Below are 28,000 nucleotides of genomic sequence, written 5' to 3'. Positions count from 1 at the left end.
ACATAAGCACTATATGTATACACACACGGTATATATGTGTGTAGATGTGTGAAGAAATGTTACACAGTTTGTATGGAAAAAGAATTCACATATATATTCTGATATATTGTATATATACACTTACTCTAGGTGTTATGTGTGTATATATTTACATATTGCATACAAATACATTATGTGTGGATATATAGTATGTGTAGATGCCACTGTACAGTATATATGTGTCTGTGAGTATATATATGTGTGTATATTAATGAACACATACCTCAAAGGGGGGAATGCCCATATTTATGACATACATTGCACATAAAATGTTAAGTATTTACTGGACAAGGAAGGAAAAATCTCCAAATTTTTCTAAATAACTATCTTATACATTTTATTCCCAGACATGATTGTTATTTAGTTTGAAGTTAACAATAAAAAGATACTATGAGAAAACCTCAATATTGCTCAAAATTAATAAAATCCTCAGTCATTTTGTACGATATATATTTGAATTCATGATGTACTAAGAAATATTTTGCTAGATGGGTGTTTGTATTTTATATTGTTTGGATAATTATTTTACTTTTTAAGGCATATGAAGAATTCCATTTCCCTTTTATGAAATAGGAGCCCTGAGGAGATTGCCATGGATCCAGCAAGGAATTTCTGGCAGAGGAAAGTAGACAGCAGTACTGGGAAAAATCACTGTATGAAAAACGGAGGAAGAAGGAATTAGGGCTCCCGGATGGGGTGAAGACCCACATGCAGAGTGTCTCCGAGCCCTGAGAGTGGAGCAGTGTGTTCAGGACCCTGAGCCTGTGGAAGGAATCTTCTCTGAGATGTGAGTCTATGGAATGTGTGCTATAAGACCTGCCTTTTCTTAGTATAATCCAGCAAAAGCCCATGGGTGAGGACTCAGTTTTATTTTAGGGGATGTGGGGACAGTATATTTTCTATTCATATTTATGCAAATTTCATAGTGCTTGTCAGTCATGTAGAAAGCAGAGGTCAGTGTGTTCACAGGATTCATACCCGAGAGTCTGGAGACACACGTGGGGTCCATGGGAAAGGCTGGTGGCCAGGTATGGTGGGAAGGTAATCAGCGACAGATGCCAGAGTCTCCTGCTTGATCTTGCCAAAATCTGGCTCAAATGTTTGGCCTGGCACAACCAAACTAGAACTTGGAAGATGCTGTATAGGTAAAACATAATATTGTAATCATTCATATTCTGTTAAGGCTTTGAAAATGTCCTTAATAAGATTTCTTTATTCTAGAGGGTAGATGGCAAATGATAACATTTCTTTATTCTAGAGGGTAGATGATGAATGATAAGATTTCTCTATTCTAGAGGGTAGATGGTGAATGATAAGATTTGTTTACTCTAGAGGGTAGATGGTGAATGATAAGATTTCTTTATTCTAGAGGGTAGATGGCGAATGATAAGATTTCTTTATTCTAGAGGGTAGATGGTGAATGATAAGATTTGTTTACTCTAGAGGGTAGACGGTGAATGATAAGATTTCTTTATTCTAGAGGGTAGATGGTGAATGATAAGATTTGTTTACTCTAGAGGGTAGACGGTGAATGATAAGATTTCTTTATTCTAGAGGGTAGATGGTGAATGATAAGATTTCTTTATTCTAGAGGGTAGATGGTGAATGATAAGATTTCTTTATTCTAGAGGGTAGATGGTGAATGATAAGATTTCTTTATTCTGGAGGGTAGATGTCAAATAGCTGCTCCCTTTGTCCTAGAAAGTTGAGGACTATTTGATCCCTCATGTTTTTCAGGATCCTCCCTCCAAATATTCCATCCTATGCAGCAGGGTTTTACATCCTTCAAACACAACAGTGGTCTTGGACCTAGACATGTTGAACTCTTTAATGCTAGGACTCAAGTCCTCTTGCTGTTTGGGACAATTCAGAAAAGAATCAGCCCCAGTCATTTTGCATACTTCTGTCTGACTGTCCTAGGTGAGTAGAAAAAAACAGCTCAACTGCTTGTCAAGATTCATCGACCTGAGGTCTTGTCTGCAGCTGGATTTCTATCCTACTTCCATGATTTTCCTTTCGTGGATCACCAACACACTGCAAATGCCTATCATTGCTTTTGACGTGGTGTACTTTGGTTCTGCCTGGAAAGGCAGGAAGTCTCGAAGTGAGGAGCTCACAGGTCAAAGGAGATTGAAATGTTTTCAGACAGAATAGGCAAATCCGTAGAGACAGAAAGCACACTTGTGGTTAGCAGGTGCTGGAGGGAAGAGGGAATGGGGAGTGGCTGCTGAATGGGTGTAGGGAGATGACCATGTGTGGAACAGGATGGCAGTGATGGTTACACAATGATCTGAGGAGAAGCTGCACAGGTAGCATGTGAGAAGGAGGGAAGGGCTCGTAGGGTTCAGAGAGGGTGTCAGGGCATCAGGGTGGATTTATCTTTTCCTGGTTGAAATCCGATACTCTCCCATTGATTTAGTTACTGAAGCACGTTTGGAACTCTGAATCGAAGAGATGGAGGCTCAATAAAGCACACCAGGGAGTGTGGCAATGAGGAATAAAGAAGACTGGGTTACACACCATGGACCAGAGCACACAGATGTGCAGAGGTGTGGACCCAACGCTGCCATGTGGGATGTAGCCTCATGTCTGTCTGGGGGTGGGGAAAGAAGAGGATCCAACCAAGGGAAGTCAACATTAATAGAGAGGAAAGGTATCACATGTTAATGGTCCTCCATAGATCACTCCAGAAAATGTCTCTGCAATCCAACACTGATTCCTCCCTCTAAAAATGATTGGCAGACAGTCCAGATAGCATCGGCCCTAAATTGTCTCCCGGAACCTCTTGGCGTCATCAGATCTGTTCCCGAGGCTCCACCACTCTGAAGGGTACATTCTTCTGTCTGCTGTTCACCTCCCGGCTGCATCTCAGAGGCTTCTCTGGCTGTGCTGAGCCTCAAATAGCAGAATCCCAAGGACCACCAGGACCAAGCCAGCTATGCCCATGCGGATGAGATTCTCCACTGTGTAATCCTGGGGGTGTGAGGCTAGGGATGGTGGGCAAAGAGGTCACAGAGGTCAGGGCAGATCAACTTCACCCAGGACATCTGGATGTCCACCCAGAGCACCTTCTTACCCTTGACAGGACCCAACCCTTGTGCCCAGCACCATAAACGAGAGCATCTCCTCACTCACCAGTCTTGTTTTGTGATGGGCTGAGGGTGTTAGCTGCTCCTGAGAATAAAAACAGAGGGGAAGAGCCCTGAGCCAGCCTCTCCCCTGGGCTCTGCATTCTTATCTTCCCCTATGTCTTCTGACATGAGTTCTAGGGAGTTCCTCAATAAACCCTTCCTGTGTAGCAGGGTTCCCTCCAGTCTCCTTATTGAATTATTTCAGATTTCTTGCATTCTAGAAATTCGAATGTTGCTCCTGAGGCATTTGGGGAGGGTGTTTTCCTGCTCTCTGGGAGCTCAGGATCTGCAAGGGAATACAGAAGTCACTGAGCCCTGTGCACTGTCTGTGCAGCCAGGGACACAGGAGCACATGAGCCAATTCCCCCAGAGATGAGAGTTTCACTTATCCACCAGCTGAGGACCCAGGCTCCATGCATGAGAGGTTGGTCTGCAGGGGCTCCCCAGTGTCAGAAGCACAAAGGGGTGAAAGTCTGGGGGTGCTTCTTCTTCACACAGCCTCAGCCAGTTCACCTGGGGTTTCATCTTCCATTTAATCTCTAGTTAACTAATTCCTCATATAGGCAGTAACACCTAGAATGCGATACAGTTGCCCACATTCACACACACATGCAAATATATATATATGCTAAGTGGAGGTGTCACTCAAGGTTCATAAATCAGTATGTGTTTTTATGAAGCGTGAATCTAGGTGAATCTAGACCAGGAACAAACATGTAAACACCTACCACATCAAATATATTAAGCATATGCATGAATATACATCAAATGAATTTGGATATACTTACACACATATTCAAATGTATCTTACTTAACCACACATAAATATGTATATTTGTAAAACTTCAGATATTTATTTAAGATGTAGTTACATACATATTGACATTTAAAGTGAGAAATATTGGCACATAATTTAGAAATAATGAGGTAAAATTTCCCATTTTCTTATGGTTTATAGAAATTGTATTAGTAAATTAGAGGAGATTCATTGAAAAGCAGTTAGAACAGAGCAATTTAGTAGTGAGTTAGCATGAAATACAATGAATATACTCAAAGCAGTAGCTTTCTCATGGATAGTTATCTCTTATTTTTAAAATGTAAAGGAATGAAATACTTCACTTATAAATCATTAAAGGTGTTGAAGAATTCTTTAAATTAGAATGAATGTAATTTTTTAAAATGTCCACCCAGGACACCCAGCTCCCCTTGACAGGACCTGACCCTCTGTGCCCAGAGTCATCACGGCAAGCATCTCCTCACTCACCAGCCTTGGAGTCGGACTTGTTTTGTGGTGGGCTGAGGGTCTCAGCTGCTCCTGAGAATCAAAACAGAGGAGAAGAGACATATTCAGAGGTAACTTATATAACAAATTCTATATAAGGTTATGTATAACTTATATAACCTCCCTGTCAAGGAGAGGTGGGTGTCCTGGGTAGACATTTACAAAATTATATTCAGGCCAGGCACAGTGGCTCACGCCTATAATCCCAGCGTTTTGGGAGGCTGAGATGGGCGGATCACAAGGTCAGGAGTTCAAGACCAGCCTGACCGACATGGTGAAACCCCGTCTCTATTAAAAATACAAAAATTAGCTAGGTGCGGTGGCGGATGCCTGTAATCCCAGTTACTCGGGAGGCTGAGGCAGGAGAATTGCTTGAAACCAGAAGACAGAGGTTGTAGTGAGCCGAGATTGCACCACGGCACTCCAGACTGGGCAACAAGAGAAAAACTTCACCTCAAAAAAAATTTTTTTAAATTATATTCATTCTAATTTAAAGAATTATTCAACACCTTTAATAATTTATAGGTGAAGTATTTGATTCCTTTACATTTTTTAAAACAAGAGATAAGTACCCATCAGAAAGTTACTGGTTTAGGTGTATTCATTGTATTTCATATTAACCCACTACCAAATTGCCCCCTTCTAATTTAAATCTAAATTAACAATTTAAAGCACTTTTTTCATATAAAAGACTTTTAGTTAGATGTTAGAATCATCCAGTGATTGGACAAGATTTGGCATGAACCCCCCAGGCCCAGGGCTGAGCTGCACTGTAGCCCCCGCTGACCTCCCCCGGGTTTCCCATGCCACAGGGAGCTGCCCGGTCAGTTTCCCTCGGGCCATTGTGCTTTAAAACATCCAAACACTTCTGAAGTTCATTAAGGAAACCTCAATTTTTAATATGTACGGGAGGAAGACTTGAGGTTAATGAAAAATGGATGTCTACATTGAATGTATAAATTAAATAAAGGCCCAATGAAGGCGAAGTAGAATTACATATTTTTAAATAATAGGTTCATATAATTGAAATAAAAAATATAAATTTATATATTGAAGTATTGCTTTAAAAGTTTTAGGAAAGGAGAGAGCAACAATGGACAAAGGCGTATAGAAAATACAGAGTAGAAGTGAGTGACATACGAGACGCGCTGTGAATAATTCCCTAACTCGTCCAGGGAGCAGGTGCATGGTACCTCCTTAGTCTCCGGGTGCCCTGAGCACAGAGCCTTGGGGGGATCTGACTGTGGTGAGGGTTGAGTCCACCCCAAACGTGCTCCTTTAGAGAGAAGCACCCCAGCTGTGGGTGCCGCTCACACGGCCCCTCCTGTGCTCACCTGGTGGGCTCAGGCTCAGGACACCCCTGAGACTAAGGAGGGGCCGTGCACTTGCTCCCTGGCAAGTTAGGGAATTATTCACAGCACGTGTTGTGTATCACTCATTTCTACTCGGGGTGGACTTCACCCTCATCACAGTCAGATCCCACCAAGGCCTCCTCTCCTGTCTTGAGATGGCCCAGGGACCCTACAGGTGTGGGTGAGGGGCTCATCCTCAGAGGCCCTTGGAAATGAGAAATGAGAGCTGCCAAGGGACTGTCCATCTGTCCTCTTTCCAACTCGCCCACCTCTGTTCCTCCTCCATCAGCCCCAGCATCTTCCATGTGTCCAAGTCAGGCTGGACCCCAAATCCTGCTGACCCAACCTGTTCTCCCTCCTCTGCTCTCTACTCATCACACGTCCTGCAGGACAAGGTCGGGGTGTGGGGTCCTGCAGAGCTGTGCCAGATGTTGCTTTCGGTAGAAAATTGGAGATATTTTGTTTTGTACATGAGACAGTGGAGAGTCTCAACCAGAGGTGATGTCTCCTGGGAATCCTGCTCGTGGAGGGGGAAAGACCCCGCTGCTCCACTCATCAATGCTGAACCTCAGACACCTCCCTCCCCTCTGAACACCACGGAGGGAACATCTGTCCCATCCCTGGAGCACCAGAAAGCCACGTGGACCACACCCTTACTGTCCACTCTCCCCTCTGCTTCCCTGGAAATCAGAACCTGAATATTGAAGGTAGCATTGAGACAAGTCTAGAAACTTCTCTTGAGCTGGGAGTGACTGGGTTTTTGTCACCCATGGGGTCAGGACTTAGAGTTTGGGATCCCCAGAGGCTCTGATTCTGAAGTGGAGACATCAGGAGGGGAGTGGGTGGGGCCTCTGTCTTCCACCCTCAGTCTAATCTCATCTCCTCTGAGGTTCACCTCCATCTCCTCCCAGCCCTCCCTGCTCTTTACCCTACTGAGAATACAAGGGTGGGACCCAGGGGTGGGAGGTCCTGTCTATTTCCACCCTCCCATGGGCTCAACCCTCCCCTGCGGACCCTCCCCCTTCACTCCCCTCTTTTCTTTTCTTTTCCTTGTTTTTTGAGATGGAGTCTCGCTTTCTCACCCAGGCTTGAGTGCAGTGGCGTGATGTCGGCTCACTGCAAGCTCCGCCTCCCGGGTTCACGCCATTCTCCTGCCTTAGCCTCCTGAGTACCTGGGACTACAGGCACCTGCCACCATGCCCAGCTAATTTTTTCCATTTTTTAGCGGAGACAGGGTTCACCGTGTTAGCCAGGATGGTCTCGATCTCCTGACCTCCTGATCCGCCTGCCTCAGCCTCCCAAAGTGCTGGGATTACAGGTTTGAGCCACCACGCCCGGCCAACTCCCCTCTTTTCTTAGTGTCCAAAGCTCTCCTGGGGGGCAGGGTCTGAGCTGAGCCTTTGAGCTCAGAGAGGACAGGGTCAAGGCCCCCACCTGAGACCACCAGCTCCAGGGGGTCACTGGGGTGAGTCAGCAGGTAGGGGTTGGAGCTGAGTGAGCCATAGCACCTGTAGGTCCCCGCGTGGGTTGAGGTCACAGGACCCACAGGGAATTCAGCCTGGTACTTATGAGATTGGTACTTTGATCTTAGACACAGCGGGACATCAGCTGCTTCCTCCTTGGTCAGAAGGAAAGTGTGCATCCATCCCTGTGACTGACACAGCAGGGTCACATTCTCTCCTGAGGCCACCGTGGGGCCTGGCTGCACCGAGAGGGAGGGTCTGGCATGGATCTGTCCTGGAGAGAAGAAGGATGGGTGAGGGGCTGCCCCACCTTGTTCTGAGCTGAGACCTTCCCAAGCCCATCTCTGGGACCCTCAGTCTCTGGTTGCCTCTGTTTTCCCTGAGTCTCCCGGTCCCCACCCACCCCTGTCTCTGTCTCTCCCTCCTTTGAGACCCCCACCCCTCATCCCGGCCATCACCACCTGGGCTCCCCCAGCAGGGCCTGTGCAGAGCCTGGGTCCCTGACTGAACCCGCTGGGCTCCTCACTTGTGATCAGGATGTCCAGGGGGTCGCTGGTGGCCGACCACTCGGAGGAGAGGTTGTGTGCACCGGAGCATCTGTACTGGCCCCCGTAGGAGCGGCTCACAGGGCCCAGGGTGAAGTTGGCCTGGGAGAGCCCAGCCTGGGGCTGCCGGCCAGGGAGCTGGAGGAAGTCACGTTCCCCCTCCTTGTACAGAACAAATCTGTCATAGCCGACATCAGAACCACACTGGAGGGTCAGCTTCTCCCCAGGGGCCACGACAGGACCCGGCTGCACTGAGAGTGATGGCTTCTTAGAAACACCTGGGAAAAGGTGCTCATGGTTTCCAGGAGCCGATCCTCAGGCTTCCTCACAAATCCTCCCTCTCCCCCGGGGCCTCACCACTGATCTTCCTGTGTCTCTGGCCCCAGGAGCCCTGAGCCCTCTCACCCCAACATCATCCCACCTGGAGCTGCCCTGAGACGTAGCTGCTCCCCACCTGCCTGGAGACTCAGGGAGACTCAGGGAACTCCAGGCAATGCTGTGAATTTCTCACCTGGGACCAGGAGCTCCAGGAGATCACTGGGTAGAGACCACACATAGGGAGAGCTCGAGTCATAAGCATAGCACCTGTACGACCACCTGCGACTCGGGCTCACGGGGCCCACGGAGAAGATGGCGCGGGATGACCCACGGGCATGGGAATGGGAGTTCAGACATTGTGGGTGTTCATCTTCTCCTTCCTTACACAGAATGAAGCCGTCAAATGCCAGCTGTGAGCCACACTGGAGGGTCACATTCCCTCCTGAGGTCACCACAGGGCTGGGCAGAGCTGAGAGGGTGGGTTTGCTGTAGGCTCCTAGGAGAGAAGGAGGCACCGTGTTAAATGGGGCTCCCACCTCCCACATCATCCCCAGGGCTGGGCTGTGAGAGCGGAGATGCCCCTGAGAGCCGACCCCCTTCCTGAGGGCAGAGCCTGGGGCTGGGAGCCCTGAGTGTCCTCTCACCTGTCACCACCAGCTCCAGAGGGTCACTGTTCTCTGACCGGCCTGCAGTGTGGCTACCATAGTAACAGCGATACCGCCCTGCGTCTTCCCAGGTGATGGGTGGGATGGGGAACTGGCCCTTCTTCACAAGCTCCTGTGGGATCCGTGTAATCCAGAGTGCTGTTTTCTTTTCTCTATATAGATGGTACTCCTGCATCTCCAGGCTCCCCTGACACCTGAGGGTCACAGGACTCCCCTGGGTGATCACAGAGCCTGGCTCAGCCCAGAGGGTGGGCTTGGGGAGGGACCCTGGAAGGAAATCAGAGTTCAGATTCTAAGTCATTTCCCACCCAACCCAACAGATTCCAGCTCTCAGGCCAGGACTCTCCAGACGCCCCCATCAGTCAGTCCAGAACTGCTATTCCCCATCCCCAGCTGCACGGAGGTGGCCCCTTGTCCCCAGTGAGGAGGAGGGACCTGGGACAGCTGGGGACAGACTCACCTGCCTGCACGTGGGTCCTGGGGCCCAGACTCAGCCCTGGAAGAGAGTTCCCTGTGAGGGATTTGTCCCCTGAAGCCTGAGCAGGCCCTCCCCTCCCTGGGATCTTTGTGAGCCCCTGGGGTCTCCTTAGGGACCAGAGTTTGGCTGTGGGGTGAGGTCCCTCCTAGGTTAGAATCTCCCCTCCCTCCTCAAATCTCACCGAGACAGATCAGGACGGTGAGGATGGGGGTCATGGCGTCTCCTCCCACTGCCCTGCTCTGCGGATGGATGAGCCTTCGGTGCTGGCAGGACAGAGACACACAGAGAGAAATAGCCTCCTCTCCTTCCCACCCTGTGTGGACACTCAGAGGCTGGGTCCTTCGCATGGGGTGTTGTCATCTGCAGCCACACAGGAAGCGGAACTACCCTCCCAGGAGCCTGACTCTCATTTTTTTAGGGCTGAGGTTGGGGCAGGCACCGGGCCCTCTGCAGACATTTCAGACAGAAATGGGGTCTTTCCTGACCCCCAGCCACTGTCTGTCTGGTTTCTCCTCGTCTCTCTGAGAGCCAGGACATAGCAGCAAATAGAACTGGTGCTTCCTGTGTCTGCCCTTCCAGATGAGGGTAACGGAGGCTTCCCCTTCCTTCTCACGGCCTCCCACATGGTCACCCTCCCTCCTTCAGCCGTCCATCAGCTCAGTGTTGTGGGGTCCTTACCATGGCAGTCGTCCCTCCAGCCCTGGAGATGCTTCAGGGAAGACCCAGGTCCATGCTGCAGGCAGACTCAGATCAGCAGAGACGCATCTCGCATCTGGCTGTGCCGTCCAGGCTGAGCTGCGTGTGGCAGTGAGCACAGAGGAGAAATGCAGGGAAATAGGGGAAGAAAAGTTGACTTCTTTCTTGACACTGGATTGTGGGTTTTCTTTCAACCAAATAGTCCCCTCTTAACTTCCCCTTTTTAAATGTTTTTGCTACAGCATCCACTCCCTCCCCCCGGGAACAAACCTCTGAGTCTTTCCTGCCTCCTCGGTGCTCCTTGCGTCCTTAGCCATCCCTCTGCACCTCAATTCCTGGTCAACATTTTGGGAACAATGACTTATGTTTGAGCTTTGATTTGAGGAGTTAGGGAGGGAGTTGATATTTATTTGATGACTGGTTATCATCCACTGCCTGCGTGACCTTGGTTTGTAGTGTCCCATCTCTGAGCCTGAGTTTCCTCCTTTGCAGATTGTTGTCATGAATCCCACTGGTCACAGTGGTTGTGGGGTCAGTGGTGCCTGGGACATTGGGAGGGGCTCATTTGTGCTTGATTTCCAGACCAGGGTAAGACCTGAGGTGTTTGGGACCTGAAAGGATCTGGATGTTGTACTCCCCAGTCTGTGTAGATGATTGATGAGTCCACTCAAGATGTCACATCTGACCCTAATGGAGAAATGTACATGAGGCATTTCTGAAATACCCAGAGCATCAATGTCATGAGCAAAAAACGAGGTGAGGAAGTTCCCAAGTGTAGGTGGATCCACAAGAAAGAACAGAGGCCAGAGGGTCCCGGGACCTTCAAGGGGTAATTAGAATGGAGTTTTCCACCACTGAATGGAGGTGGGAGAGGAACCTTGGGATCTGCAATGACAGTGAGGGCCTCAGGGCTCCAGACCAAGGTGGGAGACTGCGTCCTCCAGCTACACCTGAGGCTGGAGTGGACCCCAAGCAGCCCAGAGGAATTCCATCAAAGGAGTGCACCAAACTGTCCAGTGGAGCTGCTGGGATTCCAAAGAAAGAAGCATTAACACCAGGGTGTTCATAGAGCATTTGTTAGAGGGACTTCCATAGAGTGGGCCTTGCAGCATATCCTGGGTAGACAAGGCGGCACTGGATGTTCTATCCAATGCTTATAACCTAAAATAACAAAACAAAACAAAAATCTAGAGAAAATTATCTCTAAGTACAGTTGTTCTTTGGTGTACAAGGGAACTGGCTCCAGTCCGTGGCCCACATGTCACAAAACCTGCCCGTACTCCAGCCCTGAAGCTGGCTCCACTGCACCATGTATAGGGAAAGTCTGCCATTCGTACACACAGGATTTGCATCCCACAAATGCCATAGTTATGATCCCCGTTTGGTTGAAGAGAGTGTGCATACAAGAGACCCCAGGAATTCAAGGCTGCGTTGCTCCAGGGTCACCTGGATTTTGCATGTATTTGGGAATGAGAAGCAAAGATTACAATCTGGAGTGCGTGGCATGGCAAGACAGTGCGTCTGGAGAGGGAAGTGTGATGTGATACACACTGGTTTTCACCCGCGGTTCCTGGCTTATAACCCCATACCACTCATACCACTAGTTACAGTCTTTTGTTAGAGTGTTGGCTGTGTTAGGCCTTAGGGGAGGCCTCTGACCTCCTCCTGCCCTTCCTTCACCTGCCCAAGGCAAGACTCGAATGTTCCCTGCCTTTCTGATGGTGGCTCTTAAGACCCTCCCAGAAGATGGTCTCACCCTGTTCCTTGTGGGAGGAAATGCTGATGTCATGAAAAAAGCCCAGGAGGAATGGGTTTCATGGGTTTCTGGATGGCTGAGCATGCGGAGGTTCCTGGAGGGTGGTGCCCAGGGAGGGCATAGATGCTCCAGTCCCTTCCCCCATGCCTCCTCCTATGAGTCTCTTCATCTGTGTCCTCTGCAGTGTGCTTTGTATTCAACCAGGAAATGTCAGTGTTTCCCTGAGTTCTGTGAGCTGCTACAGCAAATTAATCAAACCCAAAGAGTGGGGCATGGGATCCCCAACTTGAAGCCAGTCAGTCAGAAGTTCTGGAGGTCTGGACTTGGGAATGGTGTGTGGGGGCAATCTTGGGGAATGGGCCTTCAATCTGTGGGATCTGGGACTGTGTCTGGGTAGACAGCTCGGAGCCGACTTAGAGGACACCCAGCTGCTCTTCGCTATTGGGTCTGGGAAACAATCCCACACATCTGATCCTACAAGTCTCCTGTGTTGATGACTGTTGTGGTATGAGAGTAGAGGAAAAGCACCGTAGAGAGAGCTCTCTGTACATAGAGAGGTAAAGGAAGTTCTTATCAGCAACAAGGGAGAGGCTGACAGAGCTGCTTAGAAACAGAGTTCCCTGGTTCCACAGGTTCAAAGCCAGAGTTGCTGTCAGTCCATTGGAGGAGATGCCATTGCTGGGCAAGTGTTCTCTCGAGAGCATCCTATCTGCATTCCTGATGTCCTAAAGAATATCTAGTAATAAACCTTGTCAAAGCAGGAGAGGGGTGAAAGACATGGAAGAGTTTCTTATGGGGTTTTTTTAAAAGTCCTTAGAAACAGTTCTTATCTGAGACCTGGCAACACGAGCCTCCTCTCCGTCAGGCCTTCCTGGCCCTGTGGGGTCTGAGTTTGACCAAAGTCATTTCATCCTTGCTCATGTGACTTTCCTACTGGGTATCTGCAGTGAAGGGATGGGGTTACAAAGTTTAACCTGAGCATTTCAGGAGTTTGGTTCAGGGCAGGGTTTGTTTCTACATCATTAACAAAAGGGTTAATTTTTCAGTGTTTTCTAGAAACAATCTAAGGTGCTTTGTCAGTACCTGGGAATGCTCAAGACCTCAGCTTGAGTTCAAGCCTGCAGGTGAAAACAGGCATCTGTCCAGCCCACAGAGCAGTCATGGCACTTTGTCTTTCTCTCAGAACAAAGGAAAAAGTGGAGGAAACCGTGGGACCCTAGAGAGACTGTGGCTCCCTCTCTTCTGTATTTGTGGACAGAATCTGGGATTGCTCAGCTTGGTGACCCAGGCCACATTCAGCACTGAGCCACCTTCCCGGGTGTGCATGACACAGTCTCGCTTTATCACTGCTGGACCGGGCATCTCTGGCACTTGAATGTGAGGGTCTCATGGGCTCCACCATGCCGGGCATAACACAGAGCTGATTCTATGCTTGGGAGCATGGACACCGCAGGGCAGGAGCAGCTACAAAAATGCCCGTCATCAGTTTTCCTTCCTGAGTCAGCCCTGGGAGAAACCCTGTATGGAAGATCAGGTGTGTGGGAGAAAAACCCACCCCAGAGGAATAAAAATCGAAGAGTCCATTAGAGAAAAAACAGGCAATTATAGAAATGAATTAGGAAGCTATTGTGATCTGAAAAATAGTAAATTACATTAACACGTTTAGAAATACTTTCATCAAGAACCAGACACTGCTAAAATGATAAGCATTGTATTGGTGTAGAATATTTATTAAATTTTTCATTAGTCATCCGAGAAAAACTAGAAATGAAAAAAATAGAAAAGATAATTAATGCACACAAGGAATAGAGTGAGAAGAGGAAACAGATATATCTCTACGTGTCACACTTTCAGAATGAAGGAAATAAGGAGTATGTTAGTCAGTAAATACTTGCAAAGAAAATAGTTGACATTTTTACAGAAATGAAAGATCATGAGTTTAATGTGCACAAATTTATAAATAACATTAATGTCTTAACTGTGATAGAGCAAACGATATCTAGAATAGATACAAAGTAATTTTAAAACTACTGGAGAAAATGAAAATTATTCTCAAATGAATGACAAGCACATTGGGACTGAGTTTCCCAGGACTGAAAAGTGGTAGAAAAAATGATCGGGGGCTCAGGTTCAGGTTGGATGAATGGAAACAGCTGGCATGTGCCTGTCTCGTTAAGAGGAGTCAAAATGGTGAGTAAATACCGAAATTCTAAGTGGATCTTCTAGGACAGCATGATGGGGCTCACCAGAGAACCACAGGGACATGGAAAGCACAGAGGAGAAAAGCTGATAGCCAGGAGAGCCTCCGAACAAGGAGAGGGGGTGAGTGTATTAGTCTAGGTTCCCTAGAGGGAGATAACTAATTTTAAGCCTTTTGATTTGTGATACTGGGATGACTTTTTCCTCGTTTAGGTCTTTTGTTATTTCTTTGAGCAGTATTTTAAAATTGTCAATGTATACGTATTGCATCTCTTTGGTTAAATGTATTTCTCTTTTTTTGAGACAGAGTCTCACTCTGTTGCCCAGGCTGGAGTGCAATGGCAAGATCTCAGCTCACTGCAACCTCTGTTTCCTGGGTTGAAGCGATTCTCCTGTCTCAGCCTCCTGAGTAGCTGGGATTACAGGCGTGCACCACCACACCCACCTAATTTTTGTATTTGGTTAAATGTATTTCTATGCATACTTTTCTTGTAGACACTGTTATAAATTGACTTGTTCCCCTAATATACATGTTAAAATTCTGAGACCCATTAGCTATAAATGTGAACATAGTTGGAAATAGAGTCTTTGCGAATGCATTTAAGTCATGATCAAGAGATCACAACGAATTAGAATGGGTCCTAATCTGATCTGAGTGATATCATAATCTGAAGAAGAGAAGAGACACAAACAGAAGAATGGGTGTGAAGACAGAGGCAACCAGGTAGATGTAAGCATTGAGAAGATGGAGGCAGAAACTGGTGGGATGCTGCCCCAAGCCAAGGAGTGCCTGGACCAGCAGAAAGTAGGACGAGTCATTTAAGAATTCTTCCATCAGCTGGGCACAGTGGCTTACACCTGTAATCCCAGCACTTTGGGAGGCTGAGGCAGGTGGATAACCTGAGGTCAGGAGTTCAAGACCAGCCTCACTAACATGGCGAGACCCCCGTTTCTACTAAAAATACAAAAAATAGCCGGGAATGGTGGTGCACACCTGTAGTCCAGTTACTCGGGAGGCAGAGGCAGGAGAATTGCTTGAACCTGGGAAGTGGAGGTTGCAGTGAGCCGAGATTGTGCCATTGCACTCCAGCCTGGGCAACAAAGCAAAACTCCATCTCAAAAAATATTCTTTCATCGAACCTGCATAGTTCTGTTAACATTTTTCTTATGTTGTACTTGGATTTTTTTTTTTTTTTTTTGAGACGGAGTCTTGCTCTGTCACCCAGGCTGGAGGGCAGTGTCGCAATCTCGGCCCATTGCAAGCTCCGCCTCCCAGGTTCATGCCATTCTCCTGCCTCAGCCTCCTGAGTAGCTGGGACTACAGGCGCCCACCACCACGCCCGGCCAATTTTTTTTTTGTATATTTAGTAGAGAAGGGGTTTCACCATGCTAGCCAGGATGGTCTCGATCTCCTGACCTCGTGATCTGCCTGCCTCGGCCTCCCAAAGTGCTGGGATTACAGGTGTGAGCCACCGCGCCCGGCATGTACTTGGATTTTTAAGTGAGCCGTGTTATCTCTCACATCAGATATTAATAGGTTTGTCTTTTGTGGATATGCTAGGATAACAGTGTCAGAATTTCATTTGACCTGTGCCATAACACTGAAGTAGAAGTGATCATTGCCTCTGAAATAGAAAGGACTGTAGGTATATGGGTGAGCTCTCAGTGGGATGTGCCACAGGTCCCTGGTGCTCATTAGTGAAGACAGTTCTGTCCCTTGCTTCCCAGCCCTGTATTCAGTGAGAACCCATTGGCACCTTGATTTGGGCCATGAGAAAAATATTTATGTCACAGAAATTGGTAGATACCACTAATTACAGCATTTTAGAGATGTCTTTTTCAGAATCAGCATAGCTGTGGTGTCACTTGAAATGCCAGTGTGATGATTCCAAGTGGTGATATTTCAGGAGAAATTACACAGATAGCATCTGAGAAAGAGGGAAGGGCTCATAGGGTACAGAGAGGGTGTCAGGGCAGCAGGGTGGATTTATGTTTTCCTGGTTGGAATCTGATCTCCTGTCGTTGATTTAGTTGGTGGTTCAGGTTTGGATCTCTGAACTGAAGAGACGGGGACTCAGTAAGTGACATCAAGGAGTGTGACAATGAGGAATAAGGAAGACTGTGTCACATGCCGTGGACCACAGCACGCAGGTGTGCAGAGTTGTGGACCCAACGGTGCCATGTGGGATGGAGCCTCATGTCTGGGGATGGGAAAAAAAGGGGATCCAGTCAAGGGAAGTCAACATTCATAGACAAAAAAATGTACCACAGTTTAATGATCTTCTAGGAATCACCACCGACAGTTTCCTTGCACTCAAATTTTGATTGCTGTCTCTAGAAATGACCAGCAGACAGTCCAGATAATGTAGGTCCTAGATTGTCCTCCAGAGCCTCCTGGGATCATCAGATCTGTCCCTGGGGCTCCACCACGCTGAAGGCTGCATTGTCCTCTCTGCTGTTCACCTCCCGGCTGCATCTTGGAGGCTTCTCTGGCTGTGCTGAGCCTCAAATAGCAGAATCCCAAGGACCACCAGGACCAAGCCAGCCACACCCATGCGGATGAGATTCTCCACTGTGTAATCCTGGGGGTGTTGGCCTAGGGATGCTGGACAAAGAGGTCGCAGAGGTCAGGGCAGATCGGAATCACCCCGAGACCCCTGTATGTCCACCCAGGGCACCCACCTCCCCTTTACAGGACCTGACCCTCTGTGCCAGTCCCATAACTAAGAGCATCTCCTCACTCACTAGTCGTGGAGTCTGTCTTGTTTTGTGATGGGCTGAGGGTCTCAGCTGCTTCTGAGAATCAAAACAGTGGAGAAGAGCCCTGAGCCCAGCCTCACTCCTGGGCTCTGCATTATTCTTTTCCCCTGTGTCTCTTGACATGAGTTTTATGGAGTTCCTCAATAAACCCTTCCTCTGCTGTAGCAGGGTTCCCTCCAGTCTCCTCATTGAATTGTTTCAGACTTCCTGGGTTCTACAAATCCAAACTCAGCTCCTGAGTCATTTGGGAGAGTTTTCCTGCACCCCAGGAGCTCAGCATGGATATGGTAAGTGGTCCCCAATACAGAAATAACCAGGACCTTATGTGCTCTCTGTGCAGCCTGGGACCTTGTGTGCTCTCTGTGTCCTCTCTGAGCCCTAACAGGCTGCAAGGAGCAGGTGCAGGACCACAAAAGCCAATGCTCCCCAGAGATGAGTTTCACGGATCCACCAGCTGAGGACCCAGGCTCCATGGAGGAGGGGTTGGACCTCAGGGGCTCTTGAATGTCAGGAACACAAAGGGGTGAAAGTCTGGGTCTGCCTCCCCTTCATGCCCTCAACCACTTCACCTAGGGTTTCATCTTCCGTTTAATCCTTAGGTAACTAATTCCTCATACAGGCAGTAACCCCTAGAATGCGATACAGGTGCACACATGCCCACACACAGAGATATGCATATGTTAAATGCTGGTGCTATCCGAGGTTCATAAATGAATACTTCTGCTCTAGCAAGTGTGAATCTAGATAAGAAGACCAATAACAAACCTGTAAAGACCTGTCATGTCAAATATGTGAAGCATATGGATGAATACATATAAAAATGTGTTTAGATATACCTCCACTCACATCATGTGTAATGTATAGAACCTGTGTATATATGTAAAACTTCAGATATGTATTTATTATGTAGTTATATACACGTTAATATTTGAGAAATATTGGCATGTAATTTAGAAATAAAGAAATAAAATTTCCATGTATTATGGTTTCTAAAATTGTACCAGAAATTAAAGGAGATCATTGAAGAGTAATTAGAAAGGAACCATTCTCTAGTGGGTGAATAACAAATAAAAAGAACATAAAGAAACCAGTCACTTTCTCATGGATACCTATCCTTCTTTAAAAAAAAATAGGTGTCGCTTCCAAGATGGTCGAATAGGAATGGCTCCGGTCTGCAGCCGGATTTCTGCATTTCCAACTGAGGTACCTGGTTTATCTCATTGAGACTGGTTGGACTGTGGCTGCAGCCCACAAAGGGCGAGCTGAAGCAGGATGGGGTGTCGCCTCACCTGGGAAGCCCAAGGGGTCGGAGGATTTCCCTTTCCTAGCCAAGGGAAGCCGTGACAGACTGTATCCGGAGAAACAGTACCCTCCTGACCAACTACTGCACTATTCCCACAGTCTTAGCAACTGGCAGACCAGGAGATACCCTCCCGTGCCTGGCTCGGCAGGTCTCACACCCACGGAGCCTTGCTCACTGCTAGCACAGCAGTCTGAGATCGACCTGCGATGCTGCAGCTGGATGGAGGGAGAGGCGTCCACCATTGCTGAGGTTGGAGTAGCTCACAGTGTAAACAAAGATGCCTGGAAGCACGAACTGGGTGGAGCCCACCACAGCTCAGCAAGGCCTACTGCCTCTACAGATTCCACTTCTAGGGGCAGGGCATAGTAGAACAAAGGGCAGCAGACAGCTTCTGCAGACTTAAACGTCCCTGTCTGACAGCCCTGAAGACAGCAGTGGTTCTCTCAGCACGGCATTCGAGCTCCAACAACGGACAGACTGCATCCTCAAGTGGGTCCCTGACCCCCGTGTAGCCTGACTGGGAAACACCTCCCAGTAGGGGCCAACAGACACCTCAAACAGGTGGGTGCCCCTCTGGGATGAAGCTTCAAAAGGAAGGGTCAGGCAGCAATATTTGCTGTTCTGCAGCCTCTGCTGGTGATACCCAGGCAAATAAGGTCTGGCAGGAATAGACCTCCAGCAAACACCAACAGACCTGCTGCTGAGGGGTCTGACTCTTAGAAGGAAAACTAACAAACAGAAAGGAGTAGCATCAATGTCAACAAAAAGGACATCCACACCAAAACCCCATCCCTAGGTCACCAACATCAAAGACCAAAGGTAGATAAAACCACAAAGATGGGGAGAAACCAGAGCAGATCCATGAGACAGAAAGTTAACAAGGATATCCAGGACTTGAACTCAGTTCTGAACCAAGCAGACCTAATAGACATCTACTGAACTCTACACCCCAAATCAACAGAATACACATTCTTCTCAGCATCACTTTGCACTTATTCCAAAATTGACCACATAATTGGTAGTAAACCACTCCTCAGCAAATGTAAAAGAACAGAAATCACAACAAACTGTCTCTCACACCACAGTGCACTCAAATTACAACTCAGGATTAATAAACTCACTCAAAACCACACAACTACATGGAAACTGACCAACCTCTTCCTGAATGACTACTGGGTATGAAATGAAGGCAGAAATAAAGATGTTCTTTGGAACCAATGAGAACAAAGACAAAACATAACAGAATCTCTGGGACACATTTAAAGCAGTGTGTAGAGGGAAATTTATAGAACTAAATGCCCAAAAGAGAAAGCAGGAAAGATCTAAAATCGACACCCTAACATCACAATTAAAAGAACTAGAGAAGCAAGAGCAAACAAATTCAAAAGCTAGCAGAAGGCAAGACATAACTAAGATCAGAGCAGGACTGAAGGAGATAGAGACACAAAAAACCCTTCAAAAAATCAATGAATCCTGGAGCTGGTTTTTTGAAAAGATCAACAAAATTGATAGACCGCTAGGAAGACTAATAAACAAGAAAAGAGAGAAGTATCAAATAGATGCAATGAAAAATGATAAAGGGGATATCACCACTGATTCCACAGAAATACAAACTACCATCAGAGAATACTGTAAACACCTCTACACAAATAAACTAGAAAATCTAGAAGAAATGGATAAATTCCTGGACACATACACCCTCCCAAGACTAAACCAGAAAGAAGTTGAATCTATGAATAAACCAATAACAGGTTCTGAAATGAAGGCAATAATTAATAGCCTACCAACCAAAAAAAGTCCAGGACCAGAAGGATTCGCAGCCGAATTCTACCAGAAGTACAAAGAGGAGCTGGTACCACTCTCTCTGAAACTACTCCAATCAATGGAAAAAGAGGGAATCCTCCCTAACTCATTTTATGAGGCTAGCATCATCCTGATACCAAAGCCTCGTAGAGACACAACAAAAAAGGAGAATTTTAGGTCAATATCCCTGATGAACATTGATGCAAAAATCCTCAATAAAATACTGGCAAACCAAATCCAGCAGCACATCAAAAAGCTTACCCACCATGACCAAGTCAGCTTCATCCCTGGGATGCAAGGCTGGTTCAACATAGGCAAATCACTAAATGTAATCCATCACATAAACAGAACCAATGACAAAAACCACATGACTATCTTAATAGATGCAGAAAAGGCCTTTGACAAAATTCAACAGCCCTTCATGCTAAAAACTCTCAATAAACTCGGTACTGATGGAACATATCTCAAAATAATAACAGCTATTTATAGCAAACCCACAGCCAATATCATACTGAATGGGCAAAGAAGCATTCCCTTTGAAAACCGGCACAAGACAAGAATTTCCTCTCTCACCACTCCTATTCAACATAGTGTTGGAAGTTCTGGCTAGGGCAATCAGGCAAGAGAAAGAAATAAAGTGTATTCAATTAGGAAAAGAGAAAGTCAAATTATCTGTTTGCAGATGACATGATTATATATTTAGAAAACCCCATTGACTCAGCCCAAAATCTCCTTAAGCTGATAAGCAACTTCAGCAAAGTCTCAGGATACAAAATCAATGTGCAAAAATTACAAGCATTCCTATAAACCAATAATAGACAAACAGAGAGCCAAGTCATGAGTGAACTCCCATTTGCAATTACTACAAAGAGAATAAAATACCTAGGAATCCAACTAACAAAGGATGTGAACGACCTCTTCAAGGAGAACTACAAACCACTGCTCAATGAATTAAAAGAGAACACAGACAAATGGAAGAACATTCCATGCTCATGGATAGAAAGAATCAATATTGTGAAAATGGCCACACTGTCCAAAGGAATTTATAGATTCAATGCTATCCCCATCAAGCTACCACTGACTTTCTTCACATAATTGGAAAAAACTACTTTAAAGTTCATATGGAACCAAAAAAGAGCCCGCATTGCCAAGACAATCCTAAGCAAAAAGAACAAAGTTGGAGACATCACGCTACCTGACTTCAAACTACCCTTCAAGGCTACAGTAACCAAAGCAGCATGGTACTGGTACCAAAACAGATGCATAGACCAATGGAACAGAACAGAGCCCTCAAAAATAAAACCACACATCTACAACCATCTGATCTTTGACAAACTTGACAAAAACAAGAAATGGGGAAAGAATTCCCTATTTAATAAATGGTGCTAGAAAAACTGGCTAGCCACATGTAGAAAGCTGAAACTGGATCCCTTCCTTACACCCTATACAATAATTAAGTCAAGATGGATTAAAGACTTAAATGTAAGACCTAACACCATAAAAACCCTAGAAGAAAACCTAGGCAATACCATTCAGGACCTAGGCATGGGCAAGGACTTCATGACTAAAACACCACAAGCAATGGCACCAAAAGCCAAAATAGACAAATGGGATCTAATTAAAGAGCTTCTGCACAGCAAAAGAAACTATCATGAGAGTGAACAGGCAGCCTACAGAATGGGAGAAAATTTTTGCAATCTACCCATTTGGCAAAGGGCTAATATCCAGAATCTATAAAGAACTTAAACACATTTACAAAAAAAAAAAATCAAAAAGTGGGCAAAGGATATGAACAGACCCTTCTCAAGAGAAGACATTTATGCAGGCAACAGACATATGCAAAAATGCTCATCATCACTGGTCATCAGAGAAATGCACATCAAAACATCAGTGAGATACCATCTCATGCCAGTTAGAATGGCAATCATTAAAAAGTCAGGAAACTACAGATGCTGGAGAGGATGTGGAAAAATAGGAACGCTTTTACACTGTTGGTGGGAGTGTAAATTAGTTCAACCATTGTGGAAGACAGTGTGGCGATTCCTCAAGAATCTACAACTAGAAATACCATTTGACCCAGCAATCCCATTACTGGGCATATACCCAAAGGGTTATAAATCATTCTATGACAAAGACACATGCACACATATGTTTATTGTGGCACTATTCACAATAGCAAAGACTTGGAACCAACCCAAATGTCCATCAGTGGACTGCATTAAGAAAATGTGGCACATATACACCATGGAATACTACGCAGCCTTTAAAAAGGATGAGTTCATGTCCTTTGCAGGGACATTGATGAACCTGGAAACCATCACTCAGCAAACTGTCACAAGAACAGAAAACCAAACACCGCATGTTCTCACTCATATGGGAGTTGAACAATGAGAACACATGGACACAGGGCGGGGAACATCACACACCGGGGCCAGTCTAGGGGTCGGGGGCTGGGAGAAGGATAGCATTAGGAGAAATACTAATGTGAATGACGAGTTGATGGGTGCAGCAAACCAACATGGCACCTGTATACCTACGTAACAAACCTGCACATTGTGCACATGTAGCCTAGAACTTAAACTATAATAATAAAATATATATATATAAAGAAATCAAATACCTCACTTATCAATTGTTAAAGATGTTGAATAATTCTTTAAGTTAAAATGACCATACAATATTCTTAGGAGTAAAATTTCAAAACATGTCTTAAATTCATTAAGAAAATCTTCATTTTTAATGTGTGAAGGAGGAAGACTTGATATTAATGAGAAATTTGTTTCTACATTGAATGTATAAATTAAATCAAGACTCAATTAAAGGGGAGTATAAATAAGGATTTTTAAATAATATATGCATACAATTTTAAGTTCATATATTATAAATTCATATATTCAAATACTGTTTTAAAAGTTTTAGAAAAAAAGTAACAAAGGACAAGTGCATACAGAAAATGCAGAGTAGAAATGAGTTAAACAGAAAGACGTGCTGTGAATACTTGCCTGACTTGTCCAGGGAGCAGGTGCAGGGCCCCTCCTTATTCTCAGGGATGCCCTGAGCACAGAGGCCTCCAGGTGAGCACAGGAGGGGCGGTGTGAGCGGCACCCACAGCTGGGGTGCTTCTCTCTAAAGGAGCACATCTGGGGTGGACTCCAGCCTCATCAGAGTCAGATCCCACCGAGGCCCAAGCAGCCTCCTCTCTTGTCTTGAGATGGCCCAGGGACCCCGCAGGTGTGGGTGAAGGGCTCATACTCAGGGGCTCTTGGAAATGAGAAATGAGAGCTGCCAATACACTGTCCATCTGTCCTCTCTCCATCTCACCTGCCTCTCTTCCTCCTCCATCAGCCCCAGCATCTTCCCAGTGTCCAAGTCAGGCCTGGACCCCAAATCCTCCCCACCCAGCCTGTTCTCCTTCCTCTACTCATCACACATCCTGCAGGACAAGGTCAGGGGCTGGGGGTCCTGCAGAGCTGTGCCAGCTATTGATTTTGGTAGAAAATTGGAGAAATTTTCTCTTGTACACGAGAGAGGGGAGACTCTCAACCAGCGGGGTTTTGTAAACTTTTGTTTTTTCCAAAATATTGTGTCTTTGTCTTACTAAGCTGAGATTCCAGGAGGGATGGGTAAAACTGCATGCACCTGCCCCCATCTCCGTTGGTTTTTTAACTCTTAAGAAGTCTCAGTTATTGGGAGAATTAGGAGACGGCCAGAGAGGGCTGTAGATGGGAGCAGGTCTAGGATGAGCCACATCCCAGATGCCCCAGAAGGTCAGAAATGAAGGGGCTTTGGGGCGGTCACATCCAGGCAGCTCCCCCTTATTCAGATGAGGAGTCCAGGGTGCAAGGGGAATGGTCTCTTTCAGAAGTTCCACCTCCCAAGGAGAGGCTGAACCATCACAGACCCAGCCCCACCTCCCCAGGCTCCTCCCACCTGACTCCTAGACCAAGTACCTGACTGTGATCTCCTCTGACCCTGGCTCCCCCATGAGAGGTGACGGCTCCTGGGAATCCTGCTTGGGGAGTGGGAAAGACCCCGCTGCTCCACTCATCAATGCTGAACCTCAGACACCTCCCTCCCTGCTGAACACCACGGAGGGAACACCTGCCCCATCCCTGGAGCACCAGGAAGCCACATGGAACACACCCTCCCCTCTGCTGCCCTGGAAGTCAGACCCTGAATATTGGAGGTAGCATTGAGATGAGTCTAGAAACTTCTCTTGAGCTAGGAGTGGCTGGTTTTGTCACCCATGGGGTCACGACTTAGGGTTTGGGACCCCCAGAGGCTCTGATTCTGAGGTGGAGACATCAGGAGGGGAGCGGGTGGGGTCTCCGTCTTCCACCCTCAGTCTAATCGCATCTCTGAGGTTCACCACCCGCCCCCCCGCCCCCGTCTCCTCCCAGCCCTTCATGCTCTTTACTGAGACTTCAGGGGTGGGAGCCAGGGGTGGGAGGTCCCTGCCTATTTCCACCCTCCCATGGGCTGGACCCTCCCCTGTGGACCTTCCCCCTTCACTCCCCTCATTCATTATTGTCCCAGAGCTCTGCTGGGGGCAGGGCCTGAGCTGAGCCTTTGAGCTCAGAGAGGACAAGGTCAGGGCCCTCACCTGAGACCACGAGCTCCAGGGGGTCACTGGGGAGAGACAGCAGGTAGGGGTTGGAGCTGAGTGAGCTGTAGCATCTGTAGGTCCCCGCGTGGGCTGAGGTCACAGGACCCATGCGGAATTCAGCCTGGTTCTGCTGAGCTTGGTGCTCTGATCTCAGATGCAGTGGGGGATGGGCTGCCCCCTCCTTGGTCAGAAGGAAAGTGTGGAACTGCCCCCGTGACTGACACAGCAGGGTCACGTTCTTTCCTGGGGCTACGGTGGGGCCCGGCTGCACCGAGAGGGAGGGTCTGTCATAGAACTGTCCTAGAGAGAAGAAGGATGGGCGAGGGGCTGCCCCACCTTGCTCTGAGCTGACACCTCCCCAGGCCTCTCCCTGGGACCCTTAGTCTCTCTGTCTCTGTTTTCTCTGAGTCTCCCCTCCCTGCCCATCCCCTGTCTCTCTCTGTCTCTCCCTCCCTTGGGACCCCCAACCCTCATTCCGGCCATCACCACCTGGGCTCCCCGGGCAGGGCCTGTGCAGAGCCTGGGTCCCTGACTGAAACCGCTGGGCTCCTCACCTGTGATCAGGATGTCCAAGGGGTCACTGGGGGCCGACCACTCAGAGGAGAGGTTGTGTGCACCGTAGCATCTGTACTGGCCCCCGTGGGAGGGGCTCACAGGGCCCAGGGTGAAGTTGGCCTGGGAGAGCCCAGCCTGGGGCTGCCAACCAGGGCGCTGGAGGAAGTCACGTTCTCCCTCCTTATACAGAACAAATCTGTCGTAGCCGACATCAGAGACACACTGGAGGGTCAGGCTCTCCCCAGGGGCCACCATAGGACCTGGCTGCACTGAGAGTGATGGCTTCTTAGAAACACCTGGGAAAAGGTGCTCATGGTTTCCAGGAGCCGACCCTCAGGCTTCCCCACAAACCCTCCCTCTCCCCCGCTGATCTTCCTGTGTCTCTGGCCCCAGGAGCCCTGAGCCCTCTCGCCCCAACATCATCCCACCTGGAGCTGCCCTGAGACGCGGCTGCTCCCCACCTGCCTGGAGACTCAGGGAGACTCAGGGAACTCCAGGCAATGCTGTGAATTTCTCACCTGGGACCAGGAGCTCCAGGAGATCACTGGGTAGAGACCATACATAGTGAGAGTTCGAGTCATAACCATAGCACCTGTACGACCACCTGCGACTCGGGCTCACGGGGCCCACGGAGAAGACGGCCCAGGACCACCCACGGGCATGGGAATGGGAGTTCAGGCGTTGTGGGTGTTCATCTTCTCCTTCCTTACACAGAATGAAGCCGTCAAATGCCACCTGTGAGCCACACTGGAGGGTTACGTTCCCTCCTGAGGTCACCACAGGGCTGGGCAGGGCTGAGAGGGTGGGTTTGCTGTAGGCTCCTAGGAGAGAAGGAGGCACCGTGTTAAATGGGGCTCAGACCTCCCACATCATCCCCAGGGTTGAGCTGTGAGAGCGGAGATGCCCCTGAGAGCCGACCCCCTTCCTGAGGGCAGAGCCTGGGGCTGGGAGCCCTGAGTGTCCTCTCACCCGTCATCACCAGCTCCAGGGGGTCACTGTACTCTGATGAGTGACTGTGGCTGTAGTACTGACAGCGATAGCGCCCTGCATGTTCCCAGGTGATGGATGGGATGGGGAACTGACCCTTCTTCCCAGGCTCTTGTATCCGTCTAACCCAGGATGCTGATTTGTTTTCCCTATATAGATGGTACTCCTCAGCCTGAAGGCTCCCCTGACACCTGAGGGTCACAGGACTTCCCTGGATGATCACAGAACCTGGCTCAGCCCAGAGGGTGGGCTTGGGGAGGATTCCTGGAAGGAAATCAGAGTTCAGATTCTAAGTCATTTCCCACCCAACAGATCTCAGCTCTCAGCTGCAGGACCCTCCAGACGCCCCCATCAGTCAGCCCAGAACTGCTATTCCCCCTCCCCAGCTGCACAGGGGTGGCCCCTTGTCCCCAGTGAGGAGGAGGGACCTGGGACAGCTGGGAACAGACTCACCTGCCTGCACGTGGGTCCTGGGGTCCAGACTCAGCCCTGGAAGAGAGTTCCCTGTGAGGGATTTGTCCCCTGAAGCCTGAGCAGGCCCTCCCCTCCCTGGGATCTTTGTGAGCCCCTGGGGTCTCCTTAGGGACCAGAGTTTGGCTGTGGGGTGAGGTCCCTCCTAGGTTAGAAGCTCCCCTCCCTCTTCAAATCTCACCGAGACAGATCAGGACTGTGAGGATGGGGGTCATGGCGTCTCCTCCCACTGCCCTGCTCTGCGGATGGATGAGCCCTCAGTGCTGGCAGGACAGAGAGACGCACAGGGTGTGGACACTCGGAGGCTGGATCCTTCTTGTCATGGGGTTTTGTTATGTGCAACCACACAGGAAGTGCAACTGCCCTCTCAGGAGCCTGGCTGTCATACCTTTAGGGCTGAGGTGGGGGCAGTCACCAGGCCCTCTGCAGACATTTCAGACAGAAATGGGGTATTTCCTGCCCCCCAGCCACTGTCTGTCTGGTTTATCCTCATCTCCTTGAGACCTGGGATGTAGCAGCAAATAGAACTGGTGCCCTCCTGCGTCTGCCCTTCCAGATGAGGGTGAGCAGAGGCTTCCCCTTCCTTCTCAGAGCCTCCCCATGGGGTCTCCCTCCCTCCTTCAGCCCGTCCATCAGCTCAGCGTTGCGGGGTCCTTACCATGGCGGTCGTCCCTCCAGCCCTGGAGGTGCTTCAGGGAAAACCCAGGTCCATGCTGCAGTTAGACTCAGATCAGCAGAGACGCACCTGACACCTGGCTGTGTAGCTCAGGTTGAGCTGCGTGTGGCAGTGAGCACAGAGGAGTAATGCAGGGTCTACCATGGTGGCTCATGCCTGGAATCCCAGCACCTCAGGAGGCTGAGGCGGGTGACGGCTAGAGGCCAGGAGCTTCAGATTACCCTGGGCCACATAGCAAGACCTTGTCTGTATAAAAAAAGCAAAAAATTAGCCAGGCATGGCAGCTCACATCTCTAGTCCCAGCTACTCAGGAGGCTGAGGTGGGAGGATCACTTCGGCCTGGGAGGCGGAGGCTGCAGGGAGCTATGATCATCCCTTGGCCTTCCAGCCTCAGTGACAGAGTGAGACCCTGTCTCAAAAGGGGAAATGCAGGGAATAACTATAATAAAACATATTTGTTCTGTTTTGAGAGTGTGTGTTTCCTTCCTACCAAACCGTCCCTCTCCTGTACTTCCCCTTTTTTCTTTGTTGCAACATCACCCACCCCCACCCTGGGAATGAGCCTCTGAGTCGGTCCCGCCTCGTCAGTGTCCCTTGCGTCCTTGGCCTTCCCTCGGCACCTCCGTCCATGTTCAGAGTTTTCAGAAGAATTTGTTAGGTCTGTAATCTGATTCTGGGGAAGGTGAGCTGATTTGTATTTAATTCCTGATTATCATCCAGGTTTATGTGACTTTGGACATGAATGTCACCTCTGAGCCTGCTGTCATGAACCCCACTCATCACAGTGGCTGTGGGGTCAGTGGTGCCCAGGACATGGGAGGCTCAGCCATGGTGAATTTCCAGACCAGTTCAGACAGGAGGGTGGGGACGGGAGAGGATCCCGGTGTTGGGCTCCACAGTCGAGGAGGTTGATTG

General features: G+C 48.3%; 1 protein-coding gene across 1 annotated transcript; it reads right to left on the bottom strand.

The window, feature by feature from the left end:
* Nucleotides 1-26,666, bottom strand: LOC106634141 (leukocyte immunoglobulin-like receptor subfamily B member 3). The gene is given in 18 exon segments (XM_034946433.3): nt 1-2,916; nt 2,919-3,026; nt 3,175-3,213; nt 4,435-4,485; nt 7,239-7,541; nt 7,794-8,090; nt 8,324-8,626; nt 8,775-9,062; nt 9,256-9,291; nt 9,455-9,536; nt 9,952-9,982; nt 16,388-16,529; nt 24,394-24,696; nt 24,951-25,247; nt 25,470-25,772; nt 25,921-26,202; nt 26,392-26,427; nt 26,591-26,666. Coding segments are annotated over 18 exon segments (3,018 nt in total). The 5' UTR covers nt 26,625-26,666; the 3' UTR covers nt 1-2,833.
* Between the last annotated feature and the right edge of the window lie 1,334 nt (nt 26,667-28,000).

This window comes from Pan paniscus, chromosome 20 (assembly GCF_029289425.2).
Source record: "Pan paniscus chromosome 20, NHGRI_mPanPan1-v2.0_pri, whole genome shotgun sequence".
NCBI lineage: Eukaryota > Metazoa > Chordata > Mammalia > Primates > Hominidae > Pan > Pan paniscus.
This window is presented reverse-complemented; position numbering and strand designations above follow the sequence as displayed.